At 43.6% G+C, this 20,778-nt stretch overlaps 1 protein-coding gene across 10 annotated transcripts; it reads right to left on the bottom strand.

The window, feature by feature from the left end:
• Positions 1-1,262: 1,262 nt before the first annotated feature.
• On the bottom strand, positions 1,263-20,726 carry Nudt5 (nudix hydrolase 5). 10 transcript variants are annotated; one of them, XM_021242072.2, is made up of 12 exons: positions 20,561-20,724; positions 19,797-20,053; positions 13,796-13,903; positions 12,521-12,588; positions 9,960-10,055; positions 8,720-8,769; positions 7,375-7,482; positions 6,026-6,121; positions 5,214-5,315; positions 3,894-3,902; positions 3,713-3,766; positions 1,263-1,495 (listed from the first exon to the last, which is right to left on the bottom strand). In XM_021242072.2, the coding sequence occupies exons 3-12, from the start codon at positions 13,856-13,858 to the stop codon at positions 1,386-1,388; spliced, it is 756 nt and encodes a 251-aa protein (XP_021097731.1). In that variant the 5' UTR covers positions 13,859-13,903; positions 19,797-20,053; positions 20,561-20,724; the 3' UTR covers positions 1,263-1,385. The 10 variants fall into 10 exon arrangements, 9 of the variants coding, with proteins under 9 accessions (XP_021097731.1, XP_012933922.1, XP_012933924.1 ...); XR_015449464.1 differs by lacking the exon at positions 19,797-20,053 and having other exon boundaries at positions 3,894-3,952; positions 20,561-20,726; XM_013078468.3 differs by lacking the exon at positions 19,797-20,053 and having other exon boundaries at positions 20,561-20,726.
• Positions 20,727-20,778: the final 52 nt, after the last annotated feature.

Below are 20,778 nucleotides of genomic sequence, written 5' to 3'. Positions count from 1 at the left end.
ACTATTGAGAAATAGGTTCGCTTAAGCGCACTCATTCCTGTTACTGATACTGGAAAGGAACTGGAAGACAGGTCTTAACATACCCTAATGGCTCTGTAACAGAGACTGCAGTCTCCATTTGAAACTGCATAGTTCTTTGTAAAGAATTCAGTTTAGAATATCGGCAGTATTTCCCTCAGAAGGAGGGCAAATTTAATTTTTAACATTTTCACAAGTACATTTTTTTGTTATTTTCTTAGTTAGGGATAGGAAATATGCCTTATTAGGAGCCAAAGCCAAAAGGGCACAAGAGATAAAAGCTAAAGGATGGCAGCACTGGTCAGCTGGTGTGCCTCTCCCATTGCTTCTGATCACTGTTAGCATCATAAGACATATAGAACAGTGTTAATTACGTCGTTTTCTTCAAAAGATAGAGACGTAGCTATCTACAGGAAACTTTGAATTTTTTTTTTTGGTACCCCGGATCGAACTCCAGACCTTCCGCTTTAAAGGCAGGAGGTGGAACCACTGAGCTAAATCCCGGGCCCTGGGACACTTGGAATTTTTAAGTGCAGCAATTTACGAGTGCTGATCAGTGCACACATCCAAGCTGATCTCCAAGGCACTGCCTCTCATCTCACGGACAGTACAAGGCATTAGTCCCAGGAGCAGCCGCCCCTGCAGGCGCTGACTTAGGAAGAAAGGGGAAAGGCCATGCAGAGTTTACAGAAGTGAGGCCACCTCCATGCTGAAGGTCACTCCCCCTGGGAACGGCCTTAGACGGAAGGGTGTGTGTGGGAAGACAGCTGGCAGGGTCCGCCCCTCTTCCACCCCTCTTCACCTCCTGGTTTTAAAGGAGTGGAACAACATAGGACTCACGGGATGGACCCTTGGGAGCTCAGGGAACAAGATGAAGTTGTCTGGAGAAGCACGCTCACGATGAGAAATCCGCACAGCAAACAGTTCAATTGGGGAGGCCAGGGAAGTCCCTCTGTAAGTCTCCTTTTTCAAAACTAGAAACACTAATGCAGTAATAGCCATCTGCATACCCAGCCATGGAGTTTTTCATTTTAGGGGTTGAGGGTAGGTACAGTTCACCTAATTCGGAACTCAAATCTGCTTCCCTATAGAGCTATTGCCCTGTCTTCTGGTTAAGGTTAAAAAAAAAAAAAAAATCACAGTAAAAATACCTGCATTTATGGTTTTATCATTAATATTACCTAGAGTGTAATTAAGTGAAGGTCACAGCCTACCTGTAATTATAATTCCATACCACCACCACATGCATTCTGTGCTTTTATTTTATGAAAAAGCTAATTTCAAATCTACATTAAGTTGAATACAGTCTTTGTGAAGAAGGCCTGGTAGTCTCATTTACAAAAACATGGCCAGTATTCTCTCTGGCCTTAAAATTTCAGGAAGGGCACTTCAAATGGCTTCGTGGTCGCATGTTTCAGCGCCAGAGCATAGGAGTAGACTCTGGCATCCACTGTGAGATGTTCTTCTGCTACCAGAGCTACAGGAAGCAAACAGTACAGCGTGGGTGACACAGTTGGGCAGTACCACAAGTCAGCATTTACTGAGTCACTATTACATGCGAGTTCCTATGCGAGATGCTAGTGATGCGTTCAAAGATCTCCAAAGGAACAGAGCACTTGAGTGGCTGAGGCAGGAGGATCGCCCCAAATTCAAGGCCAGCCTAAACTACACAGTGAGATGTAGCCTCAAAAACAAAAGAACAAACAACAAAGGAAGAATAAAGGACAGCAAAGCAGGATCACATTCCCAGCACGAGACAAGCACAGTAGGGATAATGATTTTACATGCAAACAAGAAAGCTGGGAGTTTACAGTTCTGTCACACTTCATTTACAGTTCAGGCAGGGAAAACTCTTCTGAACACTTAAGGTGATGATTATATGTATCTCTATGGATCTGGGTATCTTCTACCACTAGAGCAGACACATTTCCTCCTTGCAAGCTGAACTCTGTTCATGTTAGGGTGTACTAAGGTTACACTGGAAGAACACTACCAAGAATGTGATCTGGAATCACTGCAGACCTTAGAACTTCTGTGCCACTGTGATGGAGGATTGTCACTCTGGCTCCTGTTGATTTGGTGTTTTGTTTTTTTCGGGTACCGGGAATCGAACTCAGGACCTTGCACTTGCCAGGCAGGCGCGGTGCCGCTGAGCTCCATCCCGGCCCCTCCTGGCCACTTACTTGGAAAGAAGCTCAGAGACAGTGTGGGGGTGGTAGGAGCTGAATGCTGTCCTCTTGGTGGCACGATCTTAAATGTTCCTTCCTGAATAAATTATCTGCTCTATCTTGATTCTACTGAAACCAGGCAAACTGGTTCCTTTACCCTTCCTTGTTTTAACCCCCTTCTAAGACCAGAAGGGCAGTTACGGCGGGAAAGAAAAGGCAAGATTAGAAAAAGGGTACCATACTTAGATAAAATACATGGTACGTAACACTTACGCATGTACCTGTCTACATTATCCCATTTAATTCCGCTCATGCCTCTCAGAAGCAGGAGCTCCTGTTCCTGGTCTTCTTTAAAGCTTAGGCTAAGACCTGCTCAAAGTCATAACTAATAAGAGTCAGCTGAGCCTCAATCCCAGCCACCCAGTCAGACCTGTCAGATTGAGTGGTACTACCTGCAATTCTCACAGATTTAAATTACTCTGTCTTTAACATTATTTTAAAGTATGGCTTTGAGATCTTAAGGTGGTCTTTTTTAGGTCAAGTATTTTTAAAAGGTAAAGTAGGAACAGGCTCTCTGGGAATCTGAAATCACTGCAGTTTTTGAAAGATAGCCAGTTTTCAAACAATACACATCAAAATAAAGGACTCAGTTTATGAAGTAAAACTAAGCCACAGCAGTCATGGAAGAAAATAAGAACTGCTCTCACGTTTCAGATCAAGCAATGCTTCAAGTTAATTTAAGAAAAATTTTTTTTTTTGGTACCGAGGATTGAACTCTGGTCCTTACGCTTGCGCAGCAGGTGGTGAAACCACTGAGCTAAATCCCCGGCCCAAGAAGTAATTATTTAAAAACAAATTAGGTGTCAATAAAATATTCACTTTATGAACATGTTCTGCTTCCTTTATAAATGAGCAAATGGGGATCTATGCAACCAGCATAGAGGCGCCCCTGGAAGGGCATTAACGTCTTCATTAACAGTATCTCCTCGCGCAGTTGTATCAAAGAACATCTCTCCACACAGTAGGACCTTTACAAAACTCCTGTGAGATGGGCTGGCAGACAATCTAACCATATGTCTAGTGGTTTACTGAGGGTCACATAGCTAGTTTCATTCATTACATCAGCTTATCACACTTAGGAAAGCACTGTTAAATCCTCCTAAACTCACACCTTCCACAAAGAACTAGTGAACAGTACAGTTGTACAATCTAAGAGATATCTACTTACACTCTTGCACTGGTATGGATTAAAAATTTAAAGTATAAAATCGTTTTAGCTGTTCAGCAGGAAAATAACTGACCATTCTGAGGGAGAAAAATAGCTCCTACTAAAAGATTTTACTTGACAGAATATTTTGCTCATATTTGTGAACTATATGCCACTCGGTATTGGTCAACTTCAGTTTTACAACAGTTTTAGGTACTCAATATCGATGAGATAAAGAAAAGGAATGTAATACCCCAATTGCTAGGGATGGGACCAGGGAAAATAGTGAAGATGGAGTAATAATCTTGAGAATGCTTACCATCAAGTCTATTCAGCAGGTCATTCTTTGGTAAAGAAATTACTTCCACAAATTCTAAACAAACAAAGTGCAAGTGAAAACAGCGGAAAACAGAAGCCTACCCAACAACCCACAATTATCTGTTGCCATTACCACTACACTAAGCCATACAGGGTCAGCCACTAGGAGTTGAGTAACATACCTCCATCCCCTGAAAATAAACAGAAGGAGAACACTGTTAGCAAGTCTGGAGTGGTAAACCTGGGAAGATTATAGTGTAAGATGTATCAAAATGACTGAAAGAATTTAGCAGAGACCTAAGTTTTAGTAATTTATCTTATAGGAGAAAAAATTCCAACAGTACAAAGTTACTATTCTCCAAACGTAAAGTACATTCTGTAATGTCTTCATATACATATATGTATTTCTTTTATATACACATTACAGTCCAGTGACATTTAATAACATTCACAATGCTGTGCAGTCACTATTAATCTCGTAACTTTTGTCATCCCAGAAACCTGGAACCCAGTAAACTTCTCATCCCTGTAATCGCTGCTCTGTTCCGTCTATGAAGGTGTCCATTCTGCATATGTCACATAAGTAGAATCGCATCCCACCTGCCCTTCAGTGCCTGGCTTATTTCACTTGCCACAGTGTTTTCAAGGTCCATCCATGTTGTAACATGTTTCACTCTTTCTTATGGCTCAGTGACACTCCCTCCTATGTACTGTACACACCGTGTGTGCTTTATCCATTCGTCTGCTGTTGGTCCTTTTACCTGTTTCTGCTCTGGCTCATGTGAGTGAGTGATGCTAATAAAGTGGCGTACAAGTATCCGAGCCTGCTGCTCTAAACTCTTTTGGGTGTATGATTAGGAGTACAAATGCTGGATCATGAAGTAGTTCTGTATTTAACTTTTTAAGGAATTGCCACACTTTTCCACCACGTGTCATATGTATGTTTACAATTTAAAAATTAAGCATTTAAAATTCGGAATACCGAAACATAATAAACACTAAAGAGGGTACGAAATTAAAGAATTACCACTCATACATGATTTACTCTCGTATACGTTTAAATACCCCTCTAAAGGGGTGGGAGAGATGACGTGGAAGTGAAAAAGACACCCAAGGGCTGGGGATGTAGCTCACTGATGCTGCGCCTGCCTCGCAACAACAAGGTTCTGAATTTAATCCCACGTACCAGTAGAAAAAAAGGACACTCAAGCTTCTGAATCCAAACTTGCTAAGAAATATATTAGAGCAAAGAATATCCTAACAGAGTCCCTAAAAAGTATAGAAGTCCATAAGGAATAATCGTTAGCTGCTCTCTATGCCATCCTTACAATACGCAGGAAAACAGGAACCTGGGGATTTTGAAGCTTCTCATTGCACTGAGGCTTGTAGCTTGTATCACCGAGTGGGGTAACCCTCATACAAACAATACGGAATGCTGCAACGTACGAACTGTCAGACTTCTGCATTCAGCTCAGTGACTCGCAGCGCCCACGCACGCTTACCTGGCTTTGGCTTAGGTCTGACATTTTCCGCATCGTCCCCGTTGATCGTCACCGTCACGATGTGTGTGGTGCAGTTTGACAGGCCCGGGTCCATGCACACAGCTGCGGAAAGAAGCGACGAGCCTCCCTAAGGAGCCAGCTGCGTGCTTCAGTCCCTTCGTCATTTACCTCAGGAAGATGACACAGGGCTCGGGTTCACAGCTGATGCAGAGGTGATGGAGGAAATGACAGCTGCTCTATGCAATCAGTGGAGGTTAGTGCGGACTGCAGAGCATGTCTGTGCCAAGCTCCCAAACTCTTCCCAGAGCTACTGAGTTGGGTCTGGACGCCTGAGGGATTAGACGGCACTGACAAGTTCCAGAAAGAAAGACAGCACCGCAGCAAAAGAACTTCAGTGAGGACTGTGGCAGGTGGGTGAGGGAAGTAACGAAGTCTGGGTATGGGATCCTGAAGGTGGCCTGGCTCTGTAATTCCCACCTTCAGGCCCCTCTTGCTCCAACTTGCTCTCGTGAGAAGAGACTCACGGCCGGTGAGCAATTTTATTATTATTATTATTATTTTTGGTACTGGGGATCGAAGTTGGGACCTTGCGCTTGTGAGGCAGGAAGCAGAACCACTGAGCTAAATCCCCAGCCCTGGTGATCAATTTTAATCTGTGAGTTTTTCTGTATAAAATTACAGGAAATATATCCACCTGAATTCTACCAGGAAGAACACTCACATGACCAATCCTTTTATGCCTAGATGAATTTATTGCTTGGTTAATTTTCAAGAGCCTGTGCCCAAGAGCCTACCTGGCAAGCAGCACAAACCTGGGGAACATTCGGCAACATCGCCTTTATAACCAGTTTCTTCCTCCAGCTCCCGAAGTGCAGCTGCTTCTGGGCTCTCATTGTCATCGATGAGACCTGTCAGACGGGAAAGGGAAACCCAGTTTTCTTTGAATCTCTCATTCTTCTAACACAGCTGCTGCTGAACTTTTTGAAAAGTGGTCATACAGCTAAAACTGACTGAAGTTTGGAACTTTTATACAGTCTAAAGATGAAAAGACAAAAGAATAGACCCTTGGCAGATTAAGTACATTCTGATCGGTATCTTCCACTTCTCATTATTTAGATCGCAACAGTGTTAGCATTTGTGAGGAAAAAGGACTTGATAGTAGCCAAGTGGCTTAGGCTTTTGAAGCCGGCTGTGACAACAGCACAGAATTATCATCTTTTCCCGTTTTCTTACATGTAAGATGGTGACAGTCTTAATCTATGTTGACTTTTTTCCTCAGAAAAATATCAAGGCCTTGTAGTGACATGCCAGAGGGAATGGACTGAAGGCTACAGACGTTAGGGAACCACAGTGACCATTGGGCGGGGCGGATACAGAGGCTCAGTGGGGGAGAAAAGCAACTGATTCTCTTTCCTGAATGGAAGAAAACAAGGTAAAGAAAATGTGAAATGCAGGCTCTTCAGTGACTTTCAGTGTTATTAATTTCTTCAGTTAGATGGCAAGTAAATGAGAAAAAAAGTTAATAGTTACCGTGGGCTGGACTTTCCCCTCACTGCAGGGATCGGACTGGGTTTGTGCACACAGTGCAAGCGCTCTACACCGAGCTACAAAACCTGTACTGCAGCTGACAAATAATGGGACAATCCAGTAAGTCCTGTGATAATACCGTGCCTTCAACCCTGGATCACTTCTGCACTGTGTGACTGAAAAAAATTACTCGATTTGAAACAGGATTTCCTTGGCCTGTCTATATACAGCAGGTCCAGGTGTCTTTTTTATGGATGGCTTTTGGAGTTAAGAGCCTGACCTACACATTATGATAAGTTTCTTATGGGGACAGACACTAGTGAGAGTGAAATATGCTGACAAGGTCAGGGTGCAGTTACTCGAGGGGAAGCAGGAGGAGCAGGCAGAGCCAGCAGGGCGAGTGGAAGGGGCCCTAGAGCTGCGCCTCACGCCCTTTTTGCCTTGCGCTGTCTGCCCGTGGCCACTTCCCTAGAAGCCTCACGACGACGGGAATGATCTTGTTTTACTTACACCCACACTTCTATGGTAAGATAAAAACGACAAAGACATAAGCACTGCAAGTCTCAGGCTTTGCCCTGGCTCAAACCAACAGAGCCGGAGAGGCGACGTGATGCTCGCTCCATGGCTCGCTCACCTGCAGGGAACTCCAGGCAGTAGCCACCCACCGGAGGTCGGAACTGCTTCACCAGAACGATGCATTCATAATGCAGAGTCCTCTGCAGCACTGGGATGATTGCCACACCTGTCACCAGAAAACGAAACCGAAGGCTGGCCAGACTAGCGATTTGTTTACAGCAACCCAACTAAATCCTCAGAGGGGAAGAAACTCTCCAATCTACGCTGAATGCACCATTAAGCAATAAAGAAGTTAACTCAGTGCTGGCAGTTAACTCTGGAAGCTATTCTCTCTTTTTTTAAAAAAGTCACACTGCTATGTTTAAATTATTTTTCTAAATAAAAAGCTCATTTTAGTTGTTGCAGTTTCTCTTTTGAGAAAGAAAAATGGTCTTGCTATGTTGCTCAGGCTGGCCTTGAACTCATGATTCTCCTGCTTCAGCCTCCAAGCAGCTGGGACTATGGGCACGAGCTACCATGCCCAGTCACAATTTTCTAAAAAATAAAATTAAAACTGAGACCAGACATTCCACACAGGACCAGGGGCATGAAATGTCAGCCTCCACTAAGCTCTGTACAGAAACCATTTCGGGTCCGGCAGTAGCTAGATCACTGGGGAAGTTACTGTCCTTGAAGCAGTAAACCAATGCGCCTGTTTCCTGCACATGCTAATTAGACTGACTTTTACTGTTCTAGGTAGATGAGATGTTCTTTCAAATCATGTGGCTTTAACTGAAACAAAAGCCACTGGGTTCTAGAAAACACCCACCACCCAGGAAGAGCGCTCGCTCCTCCTAAATGCGTCTGCACTGGTTCAGAGCAGCAACTGCAGCCAAGCGACTGTTTGCTTCCAGTAACCAAATGGAAAACAAAAAGTAAAACCAGGGAAGTAAAACCAAATGCTCAGCTGCCCCACAACCACACGTGACTGCCAGGACTGCTTCTAAGGGCTCCGCAGTCCCAGCACCCCTGCCTGGAGGGAGAGCGAGCCGAGGGAACAGCCTTTTCCCAGCCCCTTTCCTCGTCACCTGGGGAGCAAGCGGAGGCTGCCTGAAGCTGGGCCGAGTATTTCTTAAGGCTCTCTCCCAGGTCCTTTGAACAGTTATGAGTCTAGAAGTCTTAACACACACAGACACAGCGTGTGGCCCTCAAACGGTATCGATTTGTTCAGCTGTAAACAGCAGTGCATCTTCTTAAAAACACTGCTCTGGGCTTTAGCACGGTGGCCAGAGCTTGCTTATAAAGGAAGCTTCAGCACTGCAGAAACCAATTTACAGAGAAAAGGTTAAAACCAAAGACAGCTGTGCACAGAGGTCTCCGGGCACTTTCAATAGCACCCTGCAGAGGCGTCTAGGCTAGCATACCGTCAGCAGACTGGCCCCTCCTGGTCGTTCGTTTCACGGTTTCCCAAGTTCTGTTCAGGCAGAGAAGAAAACAACTCATTAGTGCCGAAGAGGAGAACATTCTTAGGTTTTCTGTGTGCAACCAGAACTTCACAAATGCAGTGCATGCAAATGTACTAATACTGGTCAGGAAGACCACGACAACACAGATCTGTACAAAAGCCAACTGCAGTTTCTTTCAGTTTCCGAAATCACCAAAGAAAATGGCTGTCATTTTACAGCTAACCATCTGGAGCCACCTGCATAGGAAGCCTGCTGAGCACTGGGGCTGCCGCTTTCCCAAACACTTCAGCTGGGAGAATCACCCCGTGCGAACGAGCCGGGGATTAGGGTGTCAAGGCCACTACTCAAAGTGATTCAGAGGAAGCTCCGAACACTGCAGCCTGGCTCCACACACCAAAGACACCATGCACCGTGTGAACGCCTGAGGTTTCTGATAGATCTTCTGGTTAATGTGACCTAACTACGCAACTTAAGAAAGCAAAACATTCCTATTTAGTAAGTGAGGAAGTATTCAAGTTAGGTAAGTGCTCTACTTTGCACGAGTTAGGTCTTATCTAAGGGGGCAAAGGCTTTTTACTTTTTCTCTAGAGGAAAAAGTGAGGCAATGACAGCAAACTGCTGTTACTGTTACAGGTTTACTCGTCAGCTGTTTGTTCCTGGCTGTGTTTCCTACTTCGGGTTTTGGAAACTCTGTGCTGTTGGCCCTCTTACAGGAACACTAAGAAGTCGTATGGAAAACCACCGCATTTAAAGGGAGAGGGCATAATGGAAAACGACCCTTTTATCCTCTCGTCCTGGAGGTGGAAGACGCTGTGGTAGAAGACGGGGTGGAGAGGCAAACAGCTTCAGGATGTCTTCAAGGGAAGTCAGGCATCTAGTGGCAGTGGGCCTGGGATAAGGAAGGAGTCAACACCAGCGCCCTCGCCTGAGCTACAAGAGGCACCACGTGGACAGAGCCTCTGTGTCATCTGTGTTCTCTCACCCTAAGGTTTTGACCTTGCCACAGTTCCTGAAATTTTTCTCAGATATTTCAGCATTGTACCCAATCCTAAAGGGCAAGGTGTCACAAAGAACCTATGAAAATTAAACAGACCACTCTGACAGCTCACGGCAGCCCAGTGTTCCTGTTAGTAGCAAGAAGCCAACCCACAAGCACTTTCTGATGAGTAAATAATACAGACTGCAAGAGACAAAACACCTTTTGGCATACTCTCTCTGCTGCCTCTTAGGGTTAGTCCTAAAGACTGAAGAAGACAGTGCTGGGAAAAGCACTGAAGGGTCCATCCCAAATACACTAGGAATAAGGGAAACAAAGAGGAGCATCATTACAGTGGTTACAATGGAGGAAAAGAAGCAGTAAAGAGCCATAAAGTATGAGCAGTAAAGTATAAATGCATTCATAAGAAACACTAGAACAAGAGCTCCCTGTGAGAGTGCCAACAATCCTTTTTCTTGTTGGGGTACTGGGGACCAAACCCAGGGCCTGTGCAGTGAGCTATATCCCCTGCCCTTTTTATTTTTAGACTGGGCCTCATTAAATCCAACTATCTTAAAGGGACTCAGAGAGATGAACATTTGACCAGATGTGAGAAAATCTTAGTCTCTACCTGCCTCTCTGCTAAACCCCAAGCTCCAACCTCCCGGAGATGTTTTTTGCTTGTAAACTTAGTGGTTAAGTATCCTGCACTATCTTGGAATGAGCGCAGTAACTCAAGAATCTCTTCTAGCTTCAGAATTCTGCTTCCATTTAATTTACTCTGCTCTCCAGTGTCTTTTGTTACAGGAAAGCCTGGTTTGCTTCCCCCTCTAGTCTACCAACACGAGCCAGAAAGTAACCAAGGATGATGGCTTAGCACTATCTTGGCTGCCAGTGCAGGGACTGACTACCCTGTATTTTCACACTTCTAAAATTAACTCCACATCCTTTCTTCCACGAATGACACAGCAGAACAAAGGATTCTCTAGCTATTTTACCTTTTATACCAGGAAATAAAGAACACATTTTTATAAATTTAAAAAGCAGTCTACTAGAAAGTAGATTCATTCTTCAACGCCTGACATTCTGGTATGAAACATTAACACATTGTATAAGGCCTGGTCAGAGGTCAAGGAAGACCCAGGCCCGGAAAAATGGAGGTGAGCAGCCCTAAACATACTGCATAAATCCAGCACTTTGGTAGAGACTTGAGCGCCTACTCCCAAACTAGTACAGACTCTCTGGAGGTGAGATCTCTGCATGAGTATCCTGAGAAACAATCTCCAATGATTCTGATCCACATTCCTGACAGATAAACTGGCATGAGCTAACACATATTCCCTAAGCTAAATAGTGTTAAGGGCCACATTATGTTATAAACTTAAATTTATAGGGACAAGGAAACCAAACTGTTACACACTGGGTTTCAGTATTTGTATGTATTTGCAGAAATACAAATATATTGGAATATATTGTGTTCCCTAGAGCTTGGGCCTTGCCACATTTCTGTGGCGGGTTTGGCTGCTGTGCCTGCTTATTTCACAACGAGTTCTACATGTCAGACTCGCTTCAACAGTTGCATCAGCCTTCCCTCGGGTTGAAGGATCATGATGTGCTGATTTAGTTTCTGTCCTGTGGATCTCCAGCACTGCAGCTTACTAAGGTTTCTGCCAGTTGAATAGCTAAAATCAAAAGCTGTTTAAATTATTGGCAACTCCATATATTTTCACCTTAATGACAGATGTATCTGTTCACAGAGAAACCCTGCCTCTTACTTAGTAATTTTTTAAATGAATCTGAATCATGTAAATTGTACAATAAACTTAGTTTCCATGTTTCTCCTCGTGTTATTATATTAAACACAATAACTAAATATTTTAGCGCTTTTTCCCCCAATTTATAATACCAAAAAATTGCTAAGCAGGAAATGTGGAAGACAAAAGTTAATTACACAGCTGCCTTTTTGCTATTCATATATTCTAGCCTTTTCTTACATATTGGCAGTCTTTAAAAGTGTATATACTATTTTCTATTTTACTATCAACATGCTAACTTTTCCCACTTTGCTAAGTTTCTTCAACTATATTATAACAATTAGTTCCCTGGTTTTTCCCAGTGCTAGGGATGGAACCCAGGGCCTCACACATGCTCGGCAAGCACTCTACCACTGGGCCACACCAGCAGCCCTAGTTCCCTATTTTTAAGATGTTTAGGTTGCTTTCTGACTTTTACATTTTTCATGCATATATCTAATTCTAAACAACAGACCATTTTCTTGGCATAGTCTAGAAGTGGAATTATTAGGTCAAAAGGTGTTTTTATGGCTATTGATACATATAGTGAAATATGCTTCACAAAAAAGATGTTTTTCCAATTTACATTTGCATGAGCAAGGTGTAACCATTTGAGTTTTACCTCAGCCAGCAATACTTTTTTCCTCTTTCGTTCTTAGAGATTAAAATGGGCTTTACTTAAAAGAAGCAACACGTACTATTAATTATTCTACTTACCTTGTCGGCTCAAATTAGGCTTGGCCCCAAAGTTTTAGGTTTACACTTATCTAGGGAGAATAGACTCCTAATTAGTTATTTTAACAAATTTACACCCAATTTTATTCAGAGATTACCAACGATCCAAACATTCTAACAATGGGGGAGAAATCTATTTTAGACTCTTCAATTAAAAAACAGTTTACAATGAGAAAAACATCAAAGTTTATGTCAGACACTCAATAGAGACCCAGAGAACCCAAATACTCATTTTACAAGAGGGGAAAAGTTTACCTAGTTTTACCAGTAGGATCCATGTAAGTTGTTTTTTCAAGCTTGACCCATTTTCCTTCTGAAATTAACTAAAAGGAGATCAGATAGTAAGTTCAGAAACTTTCAAATCAAGTTGGTTTTTTAATCTGAAAGGGTATTTTTTTTTTCTTTTAGATTTTATATATGTAGTCCCTCCAATAATTTGTGGGCAAGTTTTCAGTTCAGAGTAAACATTCAAAGTTGTTTTTCTTTTGGAATTTCTGTAGTAGTACTGCGAGGTAAAAAGAAATGATAATCTTTAAAAACTAAGAAGAGTGCTAGGGATGTAGCGCAGTGGTAGAGCATGTGGTCAGCGTGCATGAGGTCCCGGGCTCAGCCTCCAGCACGAATAGGTAAATAAATACAAACTCCTGGAGTGTTGGGAGTGGGGGCAAATGGAGGGGAGCCCCAGGGAGGGGTGTTCTGCAGTGCTGCTAACGTTCTGCTTCCCGGTCTGGACACTAGCCACACTGGTACACGGGTATGTGAAAATTCACCAGTGGTTTTTCACCATCAGTGTCCCAGACTGGATTTTCCCACCGTGACACGTGGGTTTCCTACAACCCAAGAAGGCACCCCAGAACTGTCTGAAGTTTGCTTAGGAGGACTACCTTTCCGATGGCACTACACTGAACTGACAGGGAGCCTTTTCCTCACTATCCTTCACTTCTAGTAACTATCAGCAGATCTGTTTACAGACAACACGGAAAGATAGTACATCAAAAAGAATCCCAGAAGGTGTCAAGATCAGAGTTCCAAGAAGGATTTAAAATTTATCCTCTCCAATGGTTCCTGGAAGAAGAGACTTAAAAATCTAAATTTCATAACATACAAGACAGAGAAAAGTTCTAGAACTCAATGTTATTTGGACTACAATTAACAGTTTAGGTTTCTGTTGATCTTACATAAGTTGGGACCACAAATAGAACTAAATATGAAGTCGCAAAGTCTTAAAACTCACACATTATTCATTTCTCTATCCAGGGAACCTTTTAATAAGAATTAAAGCATTTTTCTTATCAAGAGCCAAAATCTACTTACAATCTAATTTCATGACTAAATACAACTAAGGATAAGCTACCGTTCTCACCCAAGAGCAGGAAGTGCCTGAACCTTAAAATGGGAGCAGGAAGTGTCTAAAAACTTAAGAATGAATGAAAAACAATCACGTGAAACAATAAATAGCCTACATGCTTCTTTTAAATTCAGATGTATGTGGGGAGGGGAAGGGAAAGGAAAGTGAAAGTCGGGTCATACCTCCTCTGAAACAACAGACTGTTTGGTATTCTGAGAAGAATCTGCTGGCTCTTGGGTCTCCATTTCCGACTTGGTTAATCTTTACAGCCCTCAGATGAGAAGGTCCCGCTGCAAGATAATGAGATTTGTTTAGGCTAAATTTTTTCTGAATCAAGCACTGTCCATAGGCTGCGCGCCACAGTACTTAAGTGACAAAACATTTATTCACCATCAAAGCTGCTGTTCCCAGGTGCCCCAGACGGAAACGGAAATCTAGAGGACTCCGGAAACATCCAGGCAAGAATTTCAGGCCAGCGCGGTTGGAACCAGCGCTCATTAGTTCCCACTGTACTTCCAGTGGTGGTGAACCTATGGCAGGCGTGCCCTAGCAGGCTGTTTGTATCACTGAAAGCTCCGAAAGGTTCGCCACCACTGAACAGCACCAGTCCCTTTTGCACTTTCTTAATCCGGTGTTTTGACTCCAAACGGAAAGCTCTTTCCAATGTACAGCAACAGTAAGATTAGATGTCACTCTCCACACCCTCCCGTCATCTGCTGCCTCCAAGTGTCAGTCTTTCAGGTGCTGTCTGTGCTTCTCTTTTTAACAAGTTGGGGTACACAGGTTTAGGGATAGGGTTAACGTTACTTAAATCTCTGATTACTTACGATCCAATGTCAAGAAGCCTGTTAAATGTTCAGTACAGCTGGGCATGGTGGTGTATGCCTGTAGTCCCAGCACTTGGGAGGCTGAGGCAGGAGGATCGCTGTGAGTCTGAGGCCAGCCTGGGCTACAGAGTTCAGTACAGACACATTTCCCCCTGAATATTTTTAGTCATGCACGTGGAACTGACAAATATAGAGGGCTAATTGTGTAGACCACCAAGCACCAATTCTCTTACTGTCCTAACGGAAGAGTGTCTTTGCTCTGTTTCTTCTGGGACCCAAAGTGATAATTATTCTATTCATCACATCTTCAATTTTTATCCCAGAGATCAAGTTTCCCTACCTTCAAATCAGTCAACAAAGAATGCCTTAAAAAGATCAAATACTTGGCTGGCTGACTTAGGGAAGCTAAGTACTATACTGCCCGGCAGACGGGAAAGATGCTGTGAGGGATGCAGGTCCTCACCTTCTGGTGGGGAGGAAGAGGAGAAAAGGGGGAGCAGTGTGCAAAGCTGCCAGGTGACTGGAAGTTTATAGAAAAGGGTATGACGCTAGAAAGACTGGGGAGATGGGGTGCAGTAATCCATAAGGGGTGACTGGGGAAACACCTTTAACCTGCTAGCCCCAGAAAAGGGCCTGGAGAGTGGCAGGGAAGCACGATACACAGTACTGGAATATCTAGACAGTCACTGAGCATATGAAAACCTAGAACTCTGTAAGAGAACAGGCGGGCATTTCTTTGAAGTTGTCCCAGATGATAATTAGGAAAACTTTTAACTGGCACTGGTAGAGAAATAATTTACATATTTTTGGCAAAGTAGCATGCGGATCCAGGTAAGAGCTAACCCAAGGTATAAAACCAACCTGCCTCTATCTGCATGTTCTACAGGACAAAGAGACTTCAGAAGAACTTTATCTTCTACATATCCATCCCTTCTGTTAATAACATATACATCGCAGAAGGAAACTTGCTGAGAGAAGGAAAGCTTTTGATTCCGACAGAGAAAACAGCTTCTGGTTAGCCAAGCAGGCCCATCCATGCACAAAATAAACGGTCTACAATGGCACAGAGTAAGTGGGTTAAGCTTCCATCTCCTCTTTTGTGGTGTGGGGGATGGACCCCAGGACTCAGGCACGCCAGCAAGTAAGCTCTCTTCCGCTGAGCTACATCCCCAGCCCTACCTTTTTTTCAAAAGTAGCATTCTAAGCCCAAATTAACTTTTTTGCCCATATACAAACTTTTAAAAAGCAAAAAACTGAGGTCTTCAAAAGTACAAGCACCAAAGAATCAGATTCAGTGGACCCTTCAGTTACCACCGTCCTGACATACCAACAACTTGGGTTAATTAGGTTAACGGAAGATTCTTCAGCCTCTTGTTATCCATAGCAGGTACCCAGGTAAACATTCAGATCGCAGCTGTACTTAGTTACAACCAGCCCTCGGGAACCAACCGAGTTCTAAGTCAAGGGTCCACTTCCCCATGAAAAGGGCATTTGACCTGGATTTCCAGAAACCCCAAGCAACATGGTCCTAACATGTGACACAAAAGCTAAAGGGACCCTAAAGCATCAATGTAAGCATTGTAAGATGCCATTCTACTTTGTCAAAATAATTACACAAAAATCACATGATTTATAATAGCAAGTATAGCTGTATCCAATAGTTTTGGTTATAATAAAACTTAAAAACCACTTTTAAAGTGAAAATATTCTGACTAATCCTGATCAAGATATTCTGGTATCTTTTGGTGGTGCTTATACTTTAGTATAATTTAAGGTGAAACTAATGCCTTTAGAGTTGCAGACTTCAAGGCATTTAGCTATCTGCTAGGTCCCCTTATGTACACACAGTTATCTTCACAGCTTCTTTAATTTTCAGGGGGATGGTTGACTATTAGAAGGGCAAGAAAGTACTATCCAGAAGGAGAGTTCCTCATCTACTAATCTTCCTTTAACTGAGTTAAAGTCAATTAAAAAGTCTACAGCTCAATCCTCATCCACACATTAAACAGCAGTTTCAAACACCTTGTATTAAAAGATATTTAAGCTAAAATATTAATTACCCATGGTGGTGGGGGAAGCTAGAGGCATAAATTACCAAGAATTAAAAATTAAAAAGTGGCAAACAAGTCTGGATCTCCCAACAGTAATGAGTCAGTAGGGAGGAGAAGTGGTATTGAGGCAATCCACTGACAGTGTATGGGACAGCAGCAAAGTGGCAACAAGTGCAAGTATACAGACAGTATTCTTTACTACCAGATTCCCAAAATGATTCAGAAGAACTGTAGCAGCACTTCAAAAATAGTACTGAAACAGGAAAGGAGTTACTTTTAGCACTATTTCAAAAACAGAAGCCAAATCCTAATTCTGGGGCTACTCACAAGCGTCACGCGGCAGAAAGAAACAGACATGAGACTTGAACCCACGCGTCATGCCTCGCTGTCTCCTCTACTGTCACGGAGCCTTCCTGAACTGACTCAGTGCTATTTCGAGATTTAAAAGGTAGTCTGACACTGAGATTGAGTAGAGACCCAGACAGCAGGAAAAGCATTCCAACTAGAAGGAACCACATGAATAAAGAACAAATGCTACTGGGTCAAGGCAAGCTCTTTGGCTCCCAACCTTTCACCCACCCTTCTTAGGAACCAGAGCCAAAACCCCTGCACATAGAACAGACGTCAGCATTTGCAAATACATTTCGCAGGACACAGACTCAGCTGGATCCCTGCCTCCTCCCCTTTGAATACGCTGGCAAAGTACTCAAGCCAGACTGGGATACCACACGTTTCTGTTGCTGTGCAAGCCAGTTTTGGAGTTAGGTGACAAGTACAACCCTCCACTCAAGGGCAGGAAGTTAGGTGATGTTCACAAACACGCACATTTCAGTATCAATACCAGCTGGATAACCGATGAGTGGAATTTAAGATTCAAAAAGTTGAACTGAGAACTCCAAAGGCAGGCTGTGGAGTCTGTACTCAGGCTCATACTTCAGTTATTATACCTGGATCCCTGCAATTTGTTGAGGCTGCAAGTGAAGCAAAAACCATTAATTACATGTTGGCCATGTATCTCCTATCTCTTGACAAAACTTATCACAAGCATTAGCAACACTCAACCAGGTAAAGAGTTGGCCAAGTGCAGTGGCACTTGTCCCAGCCAGGGCAACACAGTGAGACCCAACCCGAACTGTCCCCTGCTCAGAAGTAAGAAAAATATAGAAATTCCATTCATAAACACAGCTTCCCATGACAGAAAAGGGTCAGGCAGCTGGAACAGTTTAATGATGTAATCGAAAAATCAGTGAGAAAGAAATTAAATGGAGATAGCAATTTTTGTGGAAATAATTTACTTTATGATCTTATTGTTAAAGTCAAGCATCAATTTATGCATGTCTAAGATGTCAGTCTACTTTCTGTCAAAATGACACAAAAATCCATGATTTAATAAGAAACAAAGACTCAAATAGTATAGCTGTATTTAATTCTTTTGGTTATAATCATAGAACTTCCCTTTTTTTAAGGAAAATATTCTGATTAATCCCTCTTTTGTATCACTTATGGTACCTACTTCAGATGGAGTTACTCTAAGTAATCCTTTCCTTGCGATAATTATCCTCAAATAATGCAGACTTCCTGGTTAATGATGGAAGCCACTGCAAGTTCTGTGGGGTTTTCCCCCTTTTGTCCAGCAGGTGTGAACATGGGGTGGATGGGAGGAATAAACACTTACTGAGATACAACTTGGTGATTTATAATCATTTACCCAATGGTTTATCATCATCCCTTTAATTCTGGTTGAGCAGTAACGAAATGACTGTACTGACCCCTGCAAAGGTTAACTGGCTACAGACTGTACAGTAATGACACCCAGTGGGCGCTTCTTGGAATAGTTCGTTCCAGGGTTAAATCCTCTTTCTCCACAATCACTTGACTACTGACTTTTAAAATATGCACAAGAAAAAAATTATTCCCACTGCTGTAGAGGTTTTAATGGAGAAATCTGAATATAAGCACTGCATGGCTAAGTGAAGATCAACATGGCAGTTAAAAAGTAGCTAATTTAGCTGTATTGTTCAAATACAAGAGCATTTCCTGTTTAGTAATGTCAAATTATTGGAGTCTGGGTAAACGTGTAACAAGTTACCTACATCCAGAGTGAGTAATACTAAAAAATCACTGAAAAGAGTTCTAGAGAGTCTGAATACAAAAACATCTGTGTTAAACTCCTCCCTTGGAGAATATTTAAATTTACAGATTTAGCTACTTCTCTACAAATGATATATTAAGGCTTTGCATTTGTAGCAACTTGTGTCTAAATGTTTCCTGGTCTTTTAAAGAAAGGAAGGACAAAGTTCTCAGCCTGTTTTCTCCCATACAACGAACTCTTTTTTGTTTTGTTTTTTGAGACAGGGGCTCGCTATACAGGCCACACTGGCCTCGAATTCACAGCGATCCTGCCGGGATTACAGTCAAGTGTCACGACCGGCTTCCCATATAATTGACTCTTCTACAGAAGAATACCCAGATGCACCCCAATGGGGGCAGTATTTCCTTCAGCTGCAACGTTTATACTGCACTTCTAGGCCAAATACACGTACAGTAAAAACAAATGGGACTAAAACAAAGAACAAAAACACAAACGGGACTGCACTCTCAAGTCCACTACTAGGTCTCTTAGCTCTGTTCGACTAGTTCCATTCTCTAATATTAGGAGATGGAATATCGCTTCTTTCCCTCAAAACAGAAAAGGCTGCCGCGGATTTAGCTCAGTGGTTCTGCGCCTGCCTCGAGTGCAAGGTCCCGAGTTCGATCTCCGGTACCAAAAAAACCAAAACAAAACAAAAAAAAAGGACTTTAATTTTGGACTTCAGAAGTACTAGCAACCTGGTGTAGTGGCACAGGCCTGTAATCCCACCACTTGGGAGGCTGAGGCGGGAGGATCACCCCGAGATCGAAGCCAGCTTGGGCTACATATGAGCTCAAGGGCACCCTGCATAGCGAGACCCTGTCTCAAAAAAAACCCCCACCAAAACCAAAATAAAATAAGTACTTGCAAATGAACCACTACAGCCCATACTCCACAACCACACACTACAATGTTAAAATTTATTTACCTCTGCTTTGAAAATGCATCCTTTAAAACAATACTCCCAACTAACCACTTTGCCAGTAACTTTTTTCCTCCCACTTTTTGCAGTACTAGGTTTTTATCTATTTGTTTACTTATTTTGAGAAAGGGACTCCTTAACCTGCCCAGGTTTGCCTCGACCTTCTGATCCTCTTGCCTCAGCCTCTGGAACAGCGGGAATTACAGGCATGTGCGGGCACTCGGCACCAGTAACATTTCTGAGAAAAATTACCTTCGGCAGGGAAGCTTCTAACTCCAAATTCACCGTGGATCCCACTATTGCTAATGAATTCCTTTCTAGAAGAGCCTGCCGTCGGTGGGGCCCTTACTTCTAATTTAAACCTGCTTTGGTGGACCAGCTTTAAGGCAATGTCCGTTACGGGCGACTTTTAGACAGAGGTGCCTGGGACATTCCCAAAGGCTTGTAATGATAGGATGCACGACCAGGTCTCAAAGGCGTTTCTCAGCAGCTTGTGACTTTTCAGTCTTCTAAAGAAACAAAACAGAACTTTGTAGAATGCCAGGCAGACAGGGGAGTCCAGGGAAAAATGGTATTGTAAGTGCAACTAGAATTCTTCCATCGCGGAAACAATAACGAAAATCTGGCTGGTTTTCGAAGCTGGTAACTTTTGCGGGGCTGGACTAAATAAACTCGATGCCCCAAAGGGACAACACAACAGTGTCCTCTCTCGAGTCGACCTCCGCTGACCGACCCCAGCCCCAGCCCCGCGACCGCCAGGGCCGTGCGGGCGGACCCACCCCGCAGGGTCCATCCTCCCCCTCCTCCGCCGCTGCCTCACAGACACTTGGGACCCTGGGCTGAGGCGAGCTCTGCTCCTCCGGTACCCAGGCTCTTCCACCGCAAGCCCTGCTATTCGTAGGCGCCGGACGCCAGCCCCGCCGCAGCCCGGGACGCGCGCCGCCAAACGTGCTTACCCGCGCCCTTGCTTCCCCTCGCGCCCGAGACCTCCGCAGGTGGCTGGCCCGCCCACTCACCTATTCCAAGGAGTGGGGCGAAGAAGGGAAAGAGGACAAAAAGAAAAAAAAGACCCGCCGGGAGCAGCAGTCCCGGCAGATGCCACGGCCACGGCTTCAGACACCGGCGGCTCCGCGGTGGCAGGAGGATGTGCGCGCGTCCTCCTTCTCGGCACCCGTAAAAGCCCGCTGCTGACCCCGCTTGAGATGATTACCTTCCGGGTCGAGGCGCTCGTCCG

Source organism: Heterocephalus glaber, unplaced genomic scaffold, assembly GCF_053883595.1.
Source record: "Heterocephalus glaber isolate CG9 unplaced genomic scaffold, H.glaber_assembly_v1.0 deba00000738, whole genome shotgun sequence".
In the NCBI taxonomy this organism is placed as follows: Eukaryota; Metazoa; Chordata; class Mammalia; order Rodentia; family Bathyergidae; genus Heterocephalus; species Heterocephalus glaber.
This window is presented reverse-complemented; position numbering and strand designations above follow the sequence as displayed.